At 51.8% G+C, this 19,347-nt stretch overlaps 1 protein-coding gene across 1 annotated transcript; it reads left to right on the top strand.

Moving 5' to 3' along the window:
* The first annotated feature begins 3,860 nt into the window (after window positions 1-3,860).
* On the top strand, window positions 3,861-17,404 carry LOC142816008 (uncharacterized). The gene is made up of 2 exons (XM_075894168.1): window positions 3,861-6,023; window positions 15,572-17,404. The coding sequence occupies exons 1-2, from the start codon at window positions 4,647-4,649 to the stop codon at window positions 17,402-17,404; spliced, it is 3,210 nt and encodes a 1,069-aa protein (XP_075750283.1). The 5' UTR covers window positions 3,861-4,646.
* The last annotated feature ends 1,943 nt before the right edge of the window (window positions 17,405-19,347 follow it).

The following is a 19,347-nucleotide window of genomic DNA, read 5'->3' as shown; positions in this document are numbered from 1 at the left end:
AAAATCGGAATCCGTGCACATACGCCCATCACCAAAGTGCACCACAAAAATCGAACTCTCCCTTCACAGCGGACCCATACCCGAACGTGATGGGATTAGAGTACTAGGGCTTTTTATACACAAAAATCGCAGAGCAGACACAACATTGGCCAAATTGCGTAAGGTGGGGGACCAGGTGGGCCGGATGGTCCGCCGGGTTTCCAACAAGCACGGGGGGTTACGATGCAAAGATGCCTTGCGGCTGGCGCATGCATTCGTAACCAGCCGAGTCCTGTACTCGGCTACATACCTCCACCTACGCAAATCCGACGAGATTGCACTCGAAGTCATTCTCCGCAAAATCTACAAGCGCGCCCTCGACCTTCCTGTCAGCACCTCTAACCAGCGCCTTTTGGGCTTGGGAATGGTGAACACCTTCAAGGAGCTGAGAGAGGTGCACTTGACAAACCAATATACTAGACTCTCTAAAACACCGTTGGGTCGCCGCCTCCTTGCCCGGCTACACATCAATCATTCAATACACACGGAAGAGCACGTACGGATTCCAGAAGTTTGGCGATACTCCTTGCACGTGCGCCCTCTTCCGGCTAACATGACCCGAGACGACTACAGTGGCCGACGCCTCGCACGGGCGGAAGCCTTGGCTCGACACTACGGCCACAAATTCGGAGTATTCTACGTGGACGCCTCCGGCCCGCACCACGGTGGTTGGTACACGGCTGCGGTCGTCCACCAAAACACCGTTGTAAACGGACTCACATTCCGTGCACATAACATTACGCACGCGGAGGAGATTGCCATCGCACTAGCCGCCGCAGATCAGGACTCGAGGGTCATCATCACCGACTCAAGGGGTGCCTGTCGCAATATTGAACAGGGGTACATTCCGTACCGTGCTTATAAAATTTCGCAGAACAGCAGCTACCTAGGTGCCCCCGCGCACCGAACGATCATATGGGCTCTGGCTCACACGAGCCTCGATGGTAATGAGACGGCCGATGCTGCCGCCCGCGCGCTCACTCTCCGGGCACCATCCTCGTCCCCTACCGATCCGGAACTCGAACCCAATCCCGTCTACACCTTTAAGGAGGTCACACAATTTTATCAATTCGGCCATAACGTCTATCCGAAACCCTGTAAGGGCCTCACGAAGGCGGAGGAGCGAATCCTCCTTCGCCTTTATACTAAAACTCTATTGTGCCCGGCAATCATAAAACACTTTGACCCCGCTTGCACGGGAAAGTGCCCGCATTGTGAGGAAAATTCCTCTGACGTTTTCCACATGGTGTGGGCATGCCAAAAAACCCCAAACCTTACCCCACTACCCAACCCTTCGCGGGAGGACTGGGAGGCAGCCCTGCTCGGCTGCTCTGACCTGACGGCCCAACGGGCCCTGGTCGAGCGTGCCCGGGCCGCGGCCAACGCCAATGGGCTCCCGTAAGAGGGAGCTCACCTAGTGTTTGTACGGGGCGGCCCCTTAAGGACCGTTCCCACCCTCCCTGTAAATAACATCTGTAAATAAATGTTTTTCAGCAGCAGCAGCGTGTGTATACCACTTGTTGAAAATTTTATTTTCAATGGCGTTGCGCATCACTCATTCTCGATCTGTTCATAAACGTAGAAAGGGGCCCTGCAGGCTGCAGCACTACTCTAACATGCATAAACGTGTGATGTGAGCCAAATATTATCGTACTGCGCATGAAACAGAATATAGTTACCTTTGAAAGAGTGCTAGAAATCGCTCATTTTTTTTGTCGGTGAATTCAGTGATGGAATGGCCCGACTATACGTCATACGCGGAGTGGCACGGCCATAGGCCAATATGAACATCCGTGCGCTGCATAGTTATCGCGGCCAGCATGGCGTGCCGTCATGCTCTAACCAGAATTGCACCAGCGCCTCCTCTATTTTGACAACGCCAGCCAGACGCGCCCGATCCAGCCGTTCACCTCCCTCTCCTATAGCCCCTATCCCGCTCTCGCCCATTGCCTTCGCGTGTGGTTTGCAGTCATAGGGAAGAGAACCCATCATGCACCCCGCCCCTGTGGTCTAGTGGCTAAGGTACTCGGCTGCTGACCCACAGGTCGCGGGATCAAATCCCGGCTGCGGTGGCTGCATTTCCGATGGAGGCGGAAATGCTGTAGGCCCGTGTGCTAAGACTTGGGTGCCCGTTAAAGAACCCCGGGTGGTCGAAATTTCCGGAGCCCTCCATTACGGCGTCTCTCATAATCATATGGTAGTTCTGGGACGTTAAACCCCACATATCTATCCAGAACCCATCATGCAGTGTGTTGCCGACGCACGCGAATGTTTTGAACACCGAGGCACACTGCGTTCTGAAGTGCTCTCTTGCGGAGCAGCAAGTTCTGTTTGGGAAGATGAGGCTACTGGCTCGCTTACGCGCTGCTCAGGCACATCTGAGAGCTTAGAGGAATAACTGGAGTCTGACGACTCATTGAAGCGTCCCTCTGTTGTAGCTGGGAACGGAAAATACTGACGCGAAACATGGTAACCTGATGGTTTGGATGCATGTACGTTAGTGTTAGGAAGGATACCGGCTGGGGGACTGAGCCTGTCAGTCGAGCATTGATACGGTTCCTGGGAAGAAACCGAGGACTTCAAAACGTGCTCGGTGCACGGTTGAACTTCATGGAAGCTGGACACCACAGCCGAATGCTGTAACGGTGTCTCGAGGGAACCCGATGGTTCTACTACATTCTCAGTAGAAGTATGGTGGCTGGGCACTGCAGTCGGACTTAAAATCGGTGCCGCTAAGGAGCTCTGAGGCCCAGCTAAAGGAGTACCAGACGAAAGAGAATCATTGGGGCAACCAAGTGGGGAACCGAGGCGGAGTATTGTGACTGAGGTTGTAACGGTGCTGAAGAGGGTCGAAGCATATAGACGTTTCCTTTTCTGAGTGGACAATGACCAGTTTAAAAGTATCCCAAACTGACCCGTTATTCAGCTTAAATGCATGGAAACCACCTAAGGCATACCTTAAGTGGACCTATATACTTACGTTTTTGTCCCGGAACATGAACTTTCACTTTATGGCCAACGTGAATAACTGGAAGTTTGCACCTCGTTTGTCATTGACATAATCCTTCATATAATTATGCCTATATGGAAGACACGCGTCCTTAAAGTATTGTCAAAAAAGGACCGAAAGTCTGAAGGTAACGGCAGGTCAATCATGTCAATCGCTGTACGAGGTTGACGCTGATGGGGCAGCATAGCCGGCCGATAACACAGTGATCGCCTGCGTTGAAAGGCGATAAGTACCCAAGTACTCAGTAATTACCTTCTTGAGATGACGACGTTTGAATAGGGCTGATTGTACTCCTTCAGGATCCTGTTGAACCACTCAACCTGCCCATTGGCTTGGGCAGGTTGTTGTATCATGCTTCAGACGCGACGCGCGGAGAAGACGAGGCCCGGTGCACGAATAGCCGGCCTTGAAGGAGGAGAAAGGCACATGGCCGTGACCTGGGCCGAAACTCCCCTTAATCCTCCCGAACGCGGTCTGAAACACAGCCGTAAAGCACCCCCTGAGGGCGATAACCCGGAACCTAAACAGTGTTTCACGACCGATCAGGTTTTTTTTTCAGTTGTGCATACGGACCCGTGGGGCAGCGTCGTGCATCCCACGTATTCGCAATGTTGCCGGTCATGCTTGCTAGCTGTAAAAGATACGGTGTTTACAGATAGCGTGTCGCCGTTCGTGGCTTTGTACGTGCAATAATTGGGGAAGCGTCGCTGCAACGCTACGGCATGCGCTGACTTTAAGAGCGCTGTGATGCGGCGAGTCACAAAAAAGGTGCACGAAGAAACAAATCTGACAGACTTAGGATATTGGAGTGGGAAACAAGTCTATCGCATCTCCGGGTTTCCGCTCGGACGCGCGTTTGACACAAGCAGTGCTACCATTCATGGAGTGTCGCATTGCTTGCTTGCTTGAAAAACATTTATTGCCGCTGCAATGGGAGCAAGTTAGAAGAGGCCCAGAAGGGGCCACCCCTCACAATCTCTAGGTCCACGACCACTCCTGGAACTAAGGCGGACCGGCGGGTCCCGTTGTGAAACGCGTGTTTGCACTGGCATTGAAATAAATAAAGAGGGCATTAAATGCACACTATCTACTTACATTGGTGCGCTTATGATAACGCTGAAAGTGAGCCGATGCGCTCAAATAAAAAATAACAAAGTACCGAAGGTCACGACGCCCTCTGGCGAAACTTCTTGCCCCTTTGTCATTCCCCGGCCCTTCCCGCCTTTGTGTAGCTCTCGGCGCACTCGTCGCTTCATCAATCTCAAACTCCGCTCGTATACTTTACGAGTACTAAAAAAATGTTGCGGCAGACAATGCTCGAGGAAACAAACCCTGATAGTGAGTTCATTGGATGACTACTTGGAAAGGCGTTGCCGGGTCGCGGAACGTGTTGCAGTGCAATGCGTCCGCGCGTGTGGGTCACCTTCTGAAACGGAACAACGCTACGTCTTCTGTCTGAAATTTCATCCGTTCTCGTATGACGCATCAACCTCGTATTTTGCATCAGAATAAACATATATACAGATGTAGCCAAAAATATAAGTTTTGAGTAAATGAGGATATAAGGAATAAAATAAGGCACACGCTTGAAATTTTAATGAATTCATCTCTTTTATTTTGCAGTGCTACCATGACCGAACATCTTGCTCAAGGTGGTCGACAGAAGTTCAATGACGAAAAAGAGCCGCCCGTTCTGCAGCCATCGGGAGGCAAGGGGACCTCTACGCGTGGCACCGGTAGTCCGGGAGCCCCCGAGAAGATGGAAAAACCCGCACGACTTAATCCGGCGGAAGAGAGACCCCATTTGGAGTCTCGACGTCAGTCTGAGGAGACTCCAGCGATCGAGCACTCGCCTACGGCGAGCAAAGGCGACCGTCTCTCGCTAAGTGCGGATCGGGGCCAACACTTGGCGGCGAAGCCGCTCCACGTAAAGGATAAGTCACTGGCCCCTACGGCACAAGCCAAGAGCACTGCGGCTGTCGCAGTTCCGGTTTTCGGCCAGACAGCGACGCCGCCGAAACAAGGTGGGGCCGCACAACGGTCATCGAAAAGCGACAAGAGTGCGCAAGGCTTCGCAAAGGACAGCAAGAGTGCACAAAGCTCCCCAAAGGACAGTAAGAGTGCACAAGGCTCCACAAGCGACAGGGTTGCACAAGGCTCCTCGAATGACAAGAGTGCACAAGGATTCGCAAAGGACATCATGAGTGCACAAAGCTCAGCGAAGCACAGCAAGAGTGCGCAAGGTTCCGCAATGGACAGCAAGAAATCACAAGGCTTCACAAATGACGGCAAGAGTGCTCAAGGCTCCTCGAAGGACATCAAGGATGCACAAGGATCCGCAAGGGACAGCACAAATGCACAAGGGTCAGCAAAGGACAGCAAGAGTGCACAAAGCTCAGTAAAGTACAGCAAGAGTGCGCCAGGCTATACAAAAGACAGCAGAGGTGCTTTGCCAGGCTCCACAAAAAGCAGCAAGGGCGCACAAGGTTCCCCAAAGAGCAGCAAGAGTGCACCGCCAGGCTCCACAAAAAGCAGCAAGAGTACGCCAGGCACTACAAAGGGCAGCACAAGCACGCCAAGCTCCGCAAAGGGCAATTTGGGTGCAGGGCGTTCACCAAAAAGTGAGACTGGCACACCGCGCTGGAGCAACAAGAATGCGGTTCCGATGTTGGAAGCTATCAACCAGGCGTCGTTCCGTATGGCCGAGGAGCTGCTACAGACCCCTCCACCGCCTAAGCCGAATCGGAGTAAGCTGCTCATCATAGGAGTGGCGATATTCGTGGTAGTCATTGGTCTGCTGGTCATCATGATGTTCCTGCGAGGTTCTGGTGCCCCTACGGGCGGCGTCACCTCTGAAATTTGCCAGACTCCGCCCTGCATGCAGGTCGCCAGGCTTTTGCTCGACAGCATGTCTCCTGACGTGAATCCCTGCAACAATTTCTACCAGCACGTCTGCGGAGGATGGAAGTTCGCGGTAAGCTGCATACCGCATCGCACTTTTTTAAGAAGGCCCGCGGCTCGTGACAGCTATTTTAGTTGCCACTACCCCCGACCCCCCAGAAAGAAAACCTGCACTTTATCGAAAATAGGGTTTGTGCGTTTAGAAAAGTGTTTAATGATTTAGAGTACTTGGTACTCTACAATACGGGGGAGCAGCAAGCCGTTATGCACGGAAAGCACCGTCACCACCCTCTCCTATATCCCTTTCCCACTCTCGCCCATCGCATTCGCGTGTACTTTGCAATCATGGGGAAGAGAACCCATCATGCAGTGGGTTCGCACGGAAAGCACCGTCGTCATTGGATAAATCGGAATGAAAACATCATTATGCGTTACGTAAGCGGTCGTATGTCTCACCTTGCAATAAATTTTATCCAACCTTGTTACGACCGTCGGTTAGTGAAGCAGGTGTTTAGATTGTATATTTCGCTGGCAACTTTTTTTTTGCCGAACATCAATGGCATCAACGTATGCAAATACACGGAAACTTCACTTGTGAGAATGAGCACTTGCCTTGCTAAGAGCTCTATATGACGACGTTAATTATTGTTAACAAAATTACGGGTATGCACGCGTTTGAACGCCTCCGCCCGGGGCGTGCCCTATATGTGCGCCATTCCCCTTCAATGCAACGGGTCGTGACGCCGAGCCTACACACCACGCGCTTACACGTTGTTTATGCCAGTTCGTATGCACTCATCGTCTACGTATGGGAACCACAGTCAAAGAAAATTAGTTTAGGTGTGCGCACTCTCACCCAACCGCTCATACAGATAATGTTCGCCTCTTTCCTCCTCTCGACCCCCATGTCGCAGCGCCCCCCGCCCCAAAACTGCGGCCGATGCATGTACTAAAGGCGAACATTATCTGGACGCGCCCTCTGTCGCGGCGGGCGGAGAGTGTCCACGGCTAAATTATTTTATTAGAGAGTTTTAGTACCGCGGAATGGTGCTACGTACGCATCGCGCAAGCGCCTTGCGTTACATGGCGTCGTTTGCCACTAATCGGCTTTTAGTACGCCGTAGTACCCGCGTACGTAACGAGCGTGAAGCGTGTTGCGTCATCTGGTGGATCAAAATAGAAGCAAGTGTTGTTGACAGCCAATGTGAGCCAATCCAAGTGTTATAGCCAGATTATGGCCATATTTTAAGCCACATAGCTGGTCGGTGCTTGCCTTCGATGCCGCCATTTTGCAAGACGAAGTCTCGCGCTGTCGCGAACTTGTTCGAGAGCGGCGCGATCACCTCATACGTACGCACGCACGCGTGCGTACGCATGCGTGCGTACGTAGCGGCTGCGTACGTAACGCGATCCGTGCGCGCTGCGGTCTGCGCATGCGCACGACGCAGAACGTGGCGTCCTTACGTACGCAACGCCACCACGTACGCAGCGTATACGCAGTACTAAAACTCTCTATTGTGATAGCAATTATATGGGCACTCTCGGCTGTATTTTGCCGTCGGCGTCGGCGTCGATGTCACGCACCGTATATGTATTCGTATCTATATATGTGAAAACGCAAGAAAAAAACAGAAAAAACACTTCGGCGTGCGGAATTGAACGTGGGACTTCTGCGTCGTAAAAACGAGGCGTTAATTACTAAGCCACCCCAAAGAACGTTGTTCGCTGTTCAAACGGCAAACTATTTATGTCTACCACTTACCGCTGCTGTGTTTTCGGCGTTACCAGAAAGATGGCGCAATGAGCGCACGTCGCCACATCGCGCAGCGGCGCCCGCTATAATCACGCGTAGTTTGCCCGGCTTAGAGAAAAAAAAAATGGCAGCATATCCATGGAGTGAATGATGAATGGTGGGACGAAGCATCCATCCGTGCATTCGTTCTTGCTCCCGTCCATCCATGCGTGCGTCTGTGTGGCCGCCCGTGCGTCCATCCACCCGTCCGTGCGTGCGTCTGTTCGGGCGTCCGTCCCTGCTTTCGTCCATGCATCCGCTCCTGCGTCCACCCATGCGTCCATCCGTGCGTCCGTTCATGCATCTGTCTGTGTGTCCGTTCGTCCACCTAATCAACACTCCAAGTACCACCATCTCGCATCTTTTCATCATATATTCCCATATAGAAGCACCGCCATCCAGCGGAAATTCCAAGGACTGAACGAGAGGAGGCACACGCACACTTTCTTACGGCTTGCGCTTCGTGTCTACTTCCCACCTTTAACCACCTTGAGTTCATGGTATATACTAGTTCACTGTATTCATGACACTGCGGCCCAACGCGGGCTATACGTTTCTAAAACGTAGGAGGTTACGCCCAGCGAGTATAACGTAGCAACCCTTTCTTGTCTTCTGTGCGTTGTTGAACAATAAAGAATTCGCAGCGTGCGCGTTAACTAAAAGCCGAATTCTCCTGTCTCTCATTCCCCCTTAGCAGCCATTGGCGTGTACATTGAGCACTATCTTTTATGGTTCAACAACGCATAGAAGAAATCTCCCACCGGCACCACCTTGGAGGTCAAAATGTAAGACTGGTTACACACTACGACCACTACTACGACTACGAAGGACGAACGGGTGCCGCTATAAGGAGCTTCGCCCCTAAAAAGGCTACGCTCCTCGCGCCTTCATCTCGCGGTGGCGAGGAGGGGAGAATCGTACGCATTTGCTGGCCTCGGGCTTTACGAGGAACGATTCTGCTGTAATTACCGGGCGCGCAAAGGTCACTGCAATCATTCGAAAAGCGCGCGCTTTTAAGACTCGGGGAAGTAACAAATGAGACGCTTATTAGCGTGCATCCGTACCTGTGAGTACGTTTCATGCGTAATTTGTGCGCGAGAAACGCGGGGCACGTTTCGATCTGCTTTCCATTCTGCGCATGGCCTTTATTGTTGCTATTGCGTTCATTGCTTCGCCTTTGCGGCAAAGTTGTGAGTTTTGACTTTTTTTTATTACACCGTGATGTGAACAATCATACACGAATGAGCTGTTTCATCATATTGGCGTTATCTAACTCTTGCGCCATGAATATTGTCGCGGGTTATAAATGACAGGGGGTTTATTTAAAAACACGGACAGTAGGACTTGTAGAGACGCTCTCAGAGAAGGCCGCTAAGATTGTCCTCTTCTTCACTCTGCTGCGCTGCGCCTCTCGAGCGAATCCGCGTTCTTCGTTGTCGTCGCTATCTCGCCGCTAAATGCAGCTATGCACGCGGCATTACCCTCCCGCCAGAGTGAGCGTCGTCCCGACGCTCAACAGGTAGAGATGCGGCCATCGAGTGTTTATATCACTGAGAGTGGTAAAGTTTCATGCGGACCACGTGCACTGTCTCAGGCAGATGCTGGCGACGTTTTGAACAGGAGGAGGCGTCGGGCACGACTTCGTACGTCACGTCGCTAAGACGACGCAGAACCTTGTAAGGTCCGAAGTATCGGCGTAGAAGTTTCTCTGAGAGGCCTCGTCGTCGTACAGGAAACCAAACCCAGACTCTATCTCCTGGTTGATAAATGACGAATCGATGGCGAAGGTTGTACCGTTGGGCGTCAAGTTGCTGCTGGTTCATTATTCTGACGCGGGCAAGCTGCCTTGCTTCTTCGGCGCGCTCAGTGAAGTCTGCGGCGTCTGTCTCTGAGTCATTGCAATCGTAAGGCAGCATGGCGTCAAGCATTGTCGTAACTTCTCTGCCATGAATTAGTGCGAACGGCGTCATTTTTGTTGTTTCCTGGCACGCCGTATTATACGCGAATGTGATGTACGGCAATATTGGGTCCCAATTCTTGTGTTCTACGTCGACGTACATGCAAAGCATGTCAGCGATTGTCTTGTTAAGTCTTTCTGTAAGCCCATTAGTTTGTGGGTGGTAAGCTGTAGTCTTCCTATGCGCTGTGCCACTGAGCGTAAGCACAGTGCGCAAAAGCTCGGCTGTAAACGCGGTACCTTTGTCTGTTATGACGACAGCTGGGGCACCATGTCTCAGAACAATGTTCTCAATGAAGAACTGAGCCGCTTCAGCTGCAGTGCCACTCGCGATTACCTTGGTCTCCGCGTATCGGGTGAGGTAGTCCGTCGCCACTATAACCCATTTGTTGCCGCTGTCCGATGTTGGGAATGGGCCCAGCAGATCCATTCCGATTTGAGAAAACGGGGTTTCTGGCACGGGCACAGGATGTAATAGCCCAGCGGGTTTGACAGGTGGTACCTTGCGCCGCTGACAGTCAATGCATGTTCGGACGTACTGTTTAACCTCTGCTGCGATTCTTGGCCAGTAATATTTTTCTTTGATGCGTGTCAGTGTTCTTGTGAAACCGAGGTGGCCCGCAGTGGCTTCGTCATGGCAGGCTTGTAAAATTTCGCTGCGGAGAGCTCCAGGAACTACCAGCAGATAGCTTCTACCTGTTGATGAAAAGTTCTTTTTGTACAGAATTCCGTCCGTAAACAGAATGACGATAAGTTCTTCGAAAACACTCTTGGTGCATTGGCGGCTCGTCCGTTCAAGAATTCTATAAGCGAGTTGAGCTCCCGATCATCTTGTTGTTGCCGAGAAATGATAGCTGCATCAACAACTCCTAAAAAACCTGGGAAATCATCATCCTCTATAGCCGGTGATTCAATCGGTGACCTTGACAAACAGTCGGCGTCTAAGTGTTGCCTTCCGGACTTGTACACTACGGCCATGTCGTACTCTTGGAGCCGTAAGCTCCACCGTGCTAAACGTCCAGATGGGTCTTTCATGTTGGTCAACCAACAAAGAGAGTGATGTTCGCTTACGACTTGGAAAGCGCGGCCATATAAGTACGGGCGGAACTTCGCAACTGCCCAAACGACGGCCAGACACTCCTTCTCCGTTGTTGAGTAGTTGGACTCGGCACGTGTCAACGTTCTGCTAGCGTAGGCAACCACTCTCTCCACACCATCTTGGCACTGGACAAGAACAGCACCTAGGCCCACATTGCTGGCGTCTGTATGGATGGCTGTTGGTGCATTCTCGTCGAAGTGAGCGAGGACAGGTGGAGTTTGTAGACGCTGTCGCAGCTCGTTGAATGAAGCTTCTTGCTCTTCACCCCATACAAATGCGATGTCTTCCCTTGTAAGGCGGGTGAGTGGAGAGGCGATGTGTGCAAAGCCTGCTATAAATCGCCGGTAGTAGGCGCAGAGACCCAGAAAACGCCTGACCGCTTTCTTATCAACAGGCCTTGCGAACTTTGCGACGGCTGCTGTTTTATCTGGGTCAGGCTTCACACCTTCGCGACTGATCACGTGTCCCAGGAACTGGAGTTCTTCGAAGCCGAAGTGGCATTTTTCCGGTTTGAGTGTGAGTCCAGCGGACCGTATGGCTTGCAGGACTGACAGTAGCCGCTTTTGATGCTCTTCAAACGTGGCCGAAAAAACGATCACGTCGTCGAGGTACACAAGGCATGTTTTCCATTTCAGGCCGGACAGAATGGTATCCATTAGTCTCTGAAACGTGGCTGGGGCTGAGCATAGACCGAAAGGGAGGACTTTGAATTCATAAAGCCCGTCTGGCGTCACGAAGGCGGTCTTTTCTCGGTCGCGCTCATCTACTTCTATTTTTAAGGTCCATTGACGAGAAGTAGCGTGCATGCCGTAGCCTGTCCAAAGAGTCATCGATCCGTGGTAATGGATAAACGTCTTTTTTTGTAACATGGTTCAGCTTACGATAATCGATGCAGAAACGCAAGCTGCCGTCTTTCTTTTTCACGAGTACCACTGGAGATGCCCAAGGACTTTTTGATGGTTGGATAACGTCATCCTCTAGCATCTTCTTGACTTGCTGCTGGATTACCTCACGTTCTTTCTGAGCGACGCGATAAGGGTTCTGTCGGATCGGTCTTGCTGTGTCTTCTGTAATTATATGATGCTTAGTCAGAGGCGTTCGACCCACTCGTGATGTCGATGAGAAACAGTCCTTGAACTGGTCGAGCAGCTCCATAAGACGGCATCTTTCAGTCGGTGTTAGACTCGGACCGATATCAACTGGTGGTGTATGTGGAGGTGATTGAACTGTGGCTTCCCCTTGCATTAGAAGACAGTCGTGAGAGTAGTCCAGCTCTTCGAGGTACGCCACAGCCGTGCCTTTACCGATGTGCCGGCGCTCATTCGTGAAGTTGGTCAGAAGCACGTCTGCGCGCCCATCCACTAAGCTGACAATACCGCGAGCGATGGCGATGCCTTGGTGAAAAAGAAGGTCAGTGATGCGTTCGACTATGGCGTCTTCATTACAGTGCACGGCACAACACACGGAAACAAGACTACATGACAGAGGTGGCATGCAGACGTCGTCGTCGACCACACGTAACACCCTGGGTTCTTGGTCTGGATCAGTGGTCACAGACTTGTCAGCGGCAAATGTGATCACACCGTCGCGTATGTTGACCACAGCACCGTACTATCTTAAGAAGTCCATTCCCAGAATCATAGGTTTGCAGCACTCCGGTAGGATCAGAAATGTGGCTACAAAAGCCACATTCTCAATAGTGAGTCTTGCTGTACATTTTCCCGTAGGAGTCATTATCTGGCCTCCAGCACTTCGGATATAAGGGCCCGTCCATTCCATCCTGACTTTCTTGAGTTCATCTGCCAATCGTTCACTCATTATGGAGAAGTCTGCACCCGTATCGACTAAGGCCGTCACTTCAACGCCATCAATCGTCACAGCAAGGTCGGCAGTCACAGTTTTTTCGGCGAAGTCTTCATCGTCGTCTCTCACGTGTTTCGGCAGCAGTGGGGGTTTTTCGGCAATTCGACGGCTTGCAACCTTCCCCCCAGAGGTCGCTGCTTTCAGTTTTCCCGCTGTGGGCTGGGAGACCGACCTCTGACGGCGTCAGCAAAACTACGGCGGCTTGGTGAACCAAAGCGAGCCGGTGATGGTGACCACGTCCGGAAGGTAGAAGAGCCTTCCCGCCTACCAGCCTGGTCGTCGTCGATGGGGGCACGGCTTTCGTCGAACTGTCGGCGCGTAGCTGTAGGTGCACTACCGCGGTATACAGCTCGGCGATGTGGGCAAAAACGGCAAATGTGCCCTGGCTCTCCACAGTTGTAGCAGAGTGGTCGACGATCCGCAGTGCGCCATATGTCGGTCTTCCGCATATAGGGTCGCCTGACAGAATCCTGCTGAGCCCAGGCTGCCACAGGATACGGTTCGAGGTACTGCGGCGCTGGCATGGGCGTGGGTCGACGAATAGCGTCTGCATAGCTGTATCCGTTCGGCTGGTACGATACTTCTGGAGCCAATGGACGACGCACAGCATCTGCATAGGTATACGAGTTTGGACGGTGCGGTGGAGCAGAATATTGCTGAGGAGAGGCAAACGCTTGTCGAAGTTCATGGCGAACTATTTCAGCGACGGAGGCTACCGTGTACTCCTGCTGCGGGGGCGCCTGTGACTGCAATGTGTATTTCGCGTTCTCCTTCGCGATCTCCTCACGCACGATCTGTCTAATCAGGTGGCGTAGAGCAAACTCGTCGTTTGCGGTAAGTGCGGCGGCGCCTGCAGCTGCGCCGGTGGCCGGGCGATCAGACTGTCGGTACCGTTGCTGTAGCGCACGCTCTATTGCGGTGGCCTCCCTGGTGAACTCGTCCACTGTTGTCGGTGGATTGCGCACAAGACCAACAAATAGCTGCTCTTTGACGCCCCTCATGAGATGGGTTAGCTTTCGAGCCTCGGGCATGTTGGGGTCCGCGCGGTGGCACAGGCGCACCATATCCTCAGCAAACATGGCGACGCTTTCATGCAGCTGTTGGGTGCGTCCTTCAAGAAGGCGTTGTGCGTTTTCGCGTCGGTCCGCGTTACCGAAGGTGTCAAGAAACCGACGACAAAACTCCTCCCATGTCGTCAATGTTGCCTCCCGGTTTATAAACCATGTCTTCGCGCCGTCTTCAAGGGCGAAGTATTCGTGGAAGAGCTTTCCATCGAGACTCCAGTAGTTCGATTTAGCTACCCGTTCGAACTGCTCAAGCCAGTCTTGTGCATCTTCGTTCGGCCGGCCATGAAATGGTTCAGGAATGCGCATAATCTGGACCGTCACCTGTGCAGGACTCCTTGCCATTTCTTGAGTAGGGGTGGTTGTCGGAAGTGTTGCTCCCTTTAAAAGGCCAAATTCTGGTTCAAGACCTTGAAGGCGACGGCTTGAGCGGTGCACAGGCGTCTCCACGCGTGGCTGTCTCGTAGGGCTGGACTCGGGGCTTCTCACAGGGGTGCTGATCATGGGGTGGTAGTACCCAGCTCCTCTACCAGTGTCGCGGGTTATAAATGACAGGGGGTTTATTTAAAAACACGGACAGTAGGACTTGTAGAGACGCTCTCAGAGAAGGCCGCTAAGATTGTCCTCTTCTTCACTCTGCTGCGCTGCGCCTCTCGAGCGAATCCGCGTTCTTCGTTGTCGTCGCTATCTCGCCGCTAAATGCAGCTGTGCACGCGGCAATATGAATGCTCCATAGATGTCGACGCGAATTTTTCTGAATTTGTTGAAGATCCACGGAAACAAAAACGTCACTGAAAGCAAAACACGTCGAACGTTCTTGTGCTTGCTGTAACCGTGACGTCACCAAACAACAACAGGAACGTTGTAGTGAACATCAATATCGCTATAGATAAATATGAACAGCCTTATCATCATATCACCTACCTATATAGCGAACAGCAGGCCGGTATCCAGGAAGTTCTTTCAAGGCAGGCGTGGGGAGGGACTACTTGTGCAAGGATTTAATTTGATTATTGTTTGTCCGTGCACACACACACACACACACACACACACACACACACACACACGCACGCACACACACACACACACACGCACGCACGCACACACACACACACACGCACGCACGCACACACACACACACAAACACACACACACACACACACACACGCACGCACACACACACACACACGCACGCACACACACACACACACACAAACACACGCACGCGCACGCACGCACGCACACAAACACACACACACGCACGCACGCACGCACACGCACACACACGCACACACACAAACACACACACACACAAACACACACACACGCACGCACGCACACGCACACACGCACACACACACACACAAACACACACACACACACGCACGCACGCACGCACACACACACACACACACACACACAGGCTGGGAGGTTAACCAGATACTGGCATCTGGTTTGCTACCAAGCACTAGGGGTGGAAAAACATTGCACCTTTCGGGCAGGGGCAGGCCCCTATAGGGCACCCCCCCACCGTCTCCGGATTTGGCGCAGATTAAGGACAGGAACACCTATAGGCGATAAGACTGGAATAGCAACATGCTCAGGCTCACGTTCTTTCATCCTTATCACTAGAGGATTAGGGCTTTTTTTTCGTTTTTGAACAGTCTTTAGGATTCCCGTATGCTGTCACTGTCTCTATAGATGTATACACGGGCGCTTCGTTGGTGAAGGGCCGATGGATTCATGTATAGTACCGAATAACGCTTCGCCTGTTGATTACAATCATAGAACACCGGCTCGTTATAGTTCGTACAATGATTCTGACGGCGTTGCGCTTCATTTGCAGGGAAGCCAGGGTGACGTGCTTTTCGAAAAACTTGTTGGTGACGTCGCCGAGCTGAGTCGGGCCATAGATGTGCCCCCGTCAGGACAGTCTCCGGTGCAAAAGGCCGCGCGAGCCTACAAGGCGTGTGAGGACATAGTCGCCAACAACAACACCAACCTCACCACGCTCGTGCAGGTCTTCAAGGAAGCCGGCTTTTACTCGCCACCTGGCTGGACGGGGCCTGTCGACGCTCTAAACGCGACCTTCTATCTGCACTTCAGGTGGCGCATCGCCGCTCCGATGAAATTCACATACGTCCGGCCAGCGCGACGGGGAATCACCCTACGCATGGCTCCCAGCGAGTCGTTGAAGGAGTATGGCCTCAGGAGGCAGAAACATGGCTTCTACGACGACCTAAAGAAGGATTACGATATGTTTCGGACAACATACGAGGCCCACATGCTTCCCAACCTGGCGTACGAGAAGTGGAAGACTATGGACGTTAACGTTGTTGCGGCTTTGGTGGAGAGTTTGGACTCTCTCAACTCCAACTCGTCAGACGAGTTCGCCGGCTGGAACGAGAATAACATCCAGGGTGCGATTCGAGGTGTCTCACAGAAACAATGGATGAGCATTCTCAACGCGTACTTCAACCGCAGTGACTCCCTCAGGTTTTACGTTGACTCCGTCTCCATATTCAGGAAGTTCATGCAGCTGCCTCATGAATTCAGCACTGCGGACGCGCAAGCCTACTATAGGTGGTACGTGGCAGAAATCCTGACGAGGAGACTGTACGCACCCTGGATCATCAGGGAGTTCCCAACGTACGCGGACGCGCTGAAGAGCCAATACCGCTTCTGCTTCGCGATATTGGAGCAAACGGCGAGCTACGCATTTTTCGCGCCGTACGTCGCCAAGATGTTCACCACAGACGTGAAGAACGATATGAGAGTGCTATTACAACTGGTGCGCCGATCGTACGATGATTTGTTCGCCGAAGGCGACCAGCTCCGCTCCAACGTCAAGATGCTGCGTGCCTACGCTAACGACACGGGGCACGTCTTCGACCTGCTGTCGCTCTCGCAGGAACGCGCCCTCAAGGAGAACTACGCTACGTACGAAGACATGACGCCGGATCCGCTCTTGAACTGGAAGCGACTCATGACTGGTCGGAGCACTTCTATCTGGAGTCACGTGTCGATGGGTACAGCGGGCGCGCTGCCGTCGGACCTGCTCTATTATCGAATAGACGGCGTGTCCAACGACATCATTCTTCGACCGGACGTGGCCGTGTTGCCGGCCTACCACAGCGGCGAGCCCGTGGTGCTCAAGATCGCCAGCCTGGGCTCTCTCATGGCGTCCGCCATGGCCAAGGTGCTGTGCGTGACGCTGGAAAACACGGCGCGTTGGCGCGCGGCCGCGGACTGCATGTTCAACCTCCGGGATCGCAGTAACGACACGGAGTCGGCGGACGCGAAGATGGTAATTCTGCAGCGCGTCATTGCCCTAGCGGTCACCGTCTCTGCGGCCATGAAGGTGACCAAATACGACAAGCCGTTGACCATACCCGGACTACCCGACCTTACTGGCTTGAAGCTTCTGTACGCTGTTTGGTGCTACCAGCAGTGCGGCGAGCCAGCAGGAAGTCGCTTGTGCAACGAGCCTCTCAAGGAAATCGGCGTGTTTGCCGATGCGTTTCAGTGCGACGCGAACATTGCGATGCGAAGAGCGAGAACGTGCACGGCGGATTGGTTTAACCCGAAACTACGAGGCACCACTGTGCCGGACGGCACCCCGCGTCCCTCGGGGAACACAGCGAAGATGGAAAACACAACGCAGTCTCCGGGAACATAGCACATCTTTTGTATAATTATACGAAGCAGGAGCGATATTGTTCTGCTCTTGGTAATTTTTCGATTTGTTTAAAAAAATAAAAATAGTAAAATGGAAAAGCTGAATATATTTCGCAGCCGCTGCCCATGCACCATCTCTTGTGTTAACCGCAGAGAAAGTGATTTGCGCTTATAATGAAAAAACAAACAAACAAACAAACCAAACAAACGAAACTTCTACTAAGCTGCAGAACGCTTGAAAATGGTGAAGTGAGACAATATTCAAAGTATACTGAAGACTAATTCGGTTGCTTCTAGCGAGTATAGGCCTTGGTAAGGTGATGCAGGCTGTATCTATAGGTTGCTTTTATGTGTGGTGTATTTTTCTTACACAGTGCTTATATAGGTCGTTGCTATAGCTATAGGTGAGGTTAGGCTGTTTCTACGTTGATTCTCGGCGCAGACAGGTTTGAGTCAAGCCAGTCGCAGATGCTACACACGGATGTCCAAACTCCGCAGACATAACTCACGCTTAAGCCAAGCGTTCGCAATTCGGGTAGGTATACGCACACGTCGTCGTGGGCGTATAGACCTTCAGTCGTTGCGGGGTCTTCTCGCTGTATTTCCCGTTGCCTTAGTATTTTTTCGCTGTATCTATACTCGAAATGGCGGGGGGGGGGGGGGGGGGTTCGGCTCACCGCTGTCATTTCGAAGCCATCAGTTGTTGGGTTAACCGTAGTGTTCCCAATTTCTGTGGCAGATTTCTTGGGCTAACTACAGTTCATGCTTAGTGGACCATAGGTGAGTAGTGTACATAGCTGTGATTTACGAAATTCCTGTGGCACATACATGCTATACTATGACGATGGTGTCTTTTGTTCATTGGACAAAAACACAAAACTTAACAGCTTCTATGGTAGAACGCGCTAAATCGTATGTTACGTTCTCTCGCTCCTATAATGAAGGAAGTTACCGACGTTTTAGCGCGTGTATTTTGTTTTCCCAGGCTATTTCAGAGCGCGCAGTTAGGTGACGTCGGCTGTAATGTTGAACCGACGCGTTATTGTCGTCACCACCATTACCACTGTGAATGCGCATAAACACCGTCGCTACTGCCAAAATGAAATTGCGTGCATGCATCACGGCTTCCCTCATCCGCAATATAGTTTCGGACATTTACAATTTAATAGTTATGACCCACCTGTTTACAACTCACATTTGCTGTTTTGAACCTTCACAGACCGCGCCGAATAGCGCGGCTCTGCGCGAAATCGCGTAGAAGAATACATGCAGTGCGTCTTAATGAAGTAAATGCCTAAGCAACACTGGTGACTGGGGGCTAAAGTTCATCTTTTGTTGAAACAGCGATTAAGGAACGGGGATGAAGAGTAAGAAATACAGGACAGCCGCTCAGTTGTCGTGACCTCTAACATGGCTTGTACCCACTCGCAGGGATGGACCAAGAATTGATTATGCTATACATATCGAGTACCGTATACTGAATACTGGTAACCGAAAGAAAAAAAAACGTACATTAAACGGAGATAGTACACTAATTGTTTTTTTCGCACACTAACACCAGCACTAGTCATTATTTTGAACAGAAATTGAATTAAATTAATAAAAAAGTGAATTTTTGTTTTAGTTAGGTGATTACTACTACAATAATGGTTATACAAGTAGTGATCTGAAGTCGCATTCGTTGTGTTTTTTGAAGGTAAGTAGGAACGGCATCAAAAGCGTTCATCTGGCGCAGCGTAAGCAGAAAGTCTTTTACGAGGCCGAGGGGCGGGGGGGACCTACTTGACTTCAAGGGAGGCAACCCCTTGAAATGGTAGTTTCTCGCTATCTATGCCACGGCGAAAAATTTTCAGAGAGGTGACGATGTACCCCCCCCCCCCCCTCCCCCGGCTAGGCCACTGCTGTGCAAGTATGCTTTCGATGGACGTCCCAGAAGACCTGTAA

The sequence above is a fragment of the Rhipicephalus microplus genome, chromosome 1 (genome assembly GCF_043290135.1).
Source record: "Rhipicephalus microplus isolate Deutch F79 chromosome 1, USDA_Rmic, whole genome shotgun sequence".
Lineage (NCBI taxonomy): Eukaryota > Metazoa > Arthropoda > Arachnida > Ixodida > Ixodidae > Rhipicephalus > Rhipicephalus microplus.
This window is presented reverse-complemented; position numbering and strand designations above follow the sequence as displayed.

Excerpts from the sequence above, each read along its gene's own strand:
- LOC142816008 (XM_075894168.1), top strand. The coding sequence starts at position 4,647 with ATGAATTCATCTCTTTTATTTTGCAGTGCTACCATGACCGAACATCTT. Across the intron at positions 6,024-15,571 it reads GCGGAGGATGGAAGTTCGCG|GGAAGCCAGGGTGACGTGCT; the intron begins GTAAGCTGCATA and ends CTTCATTTGCAG.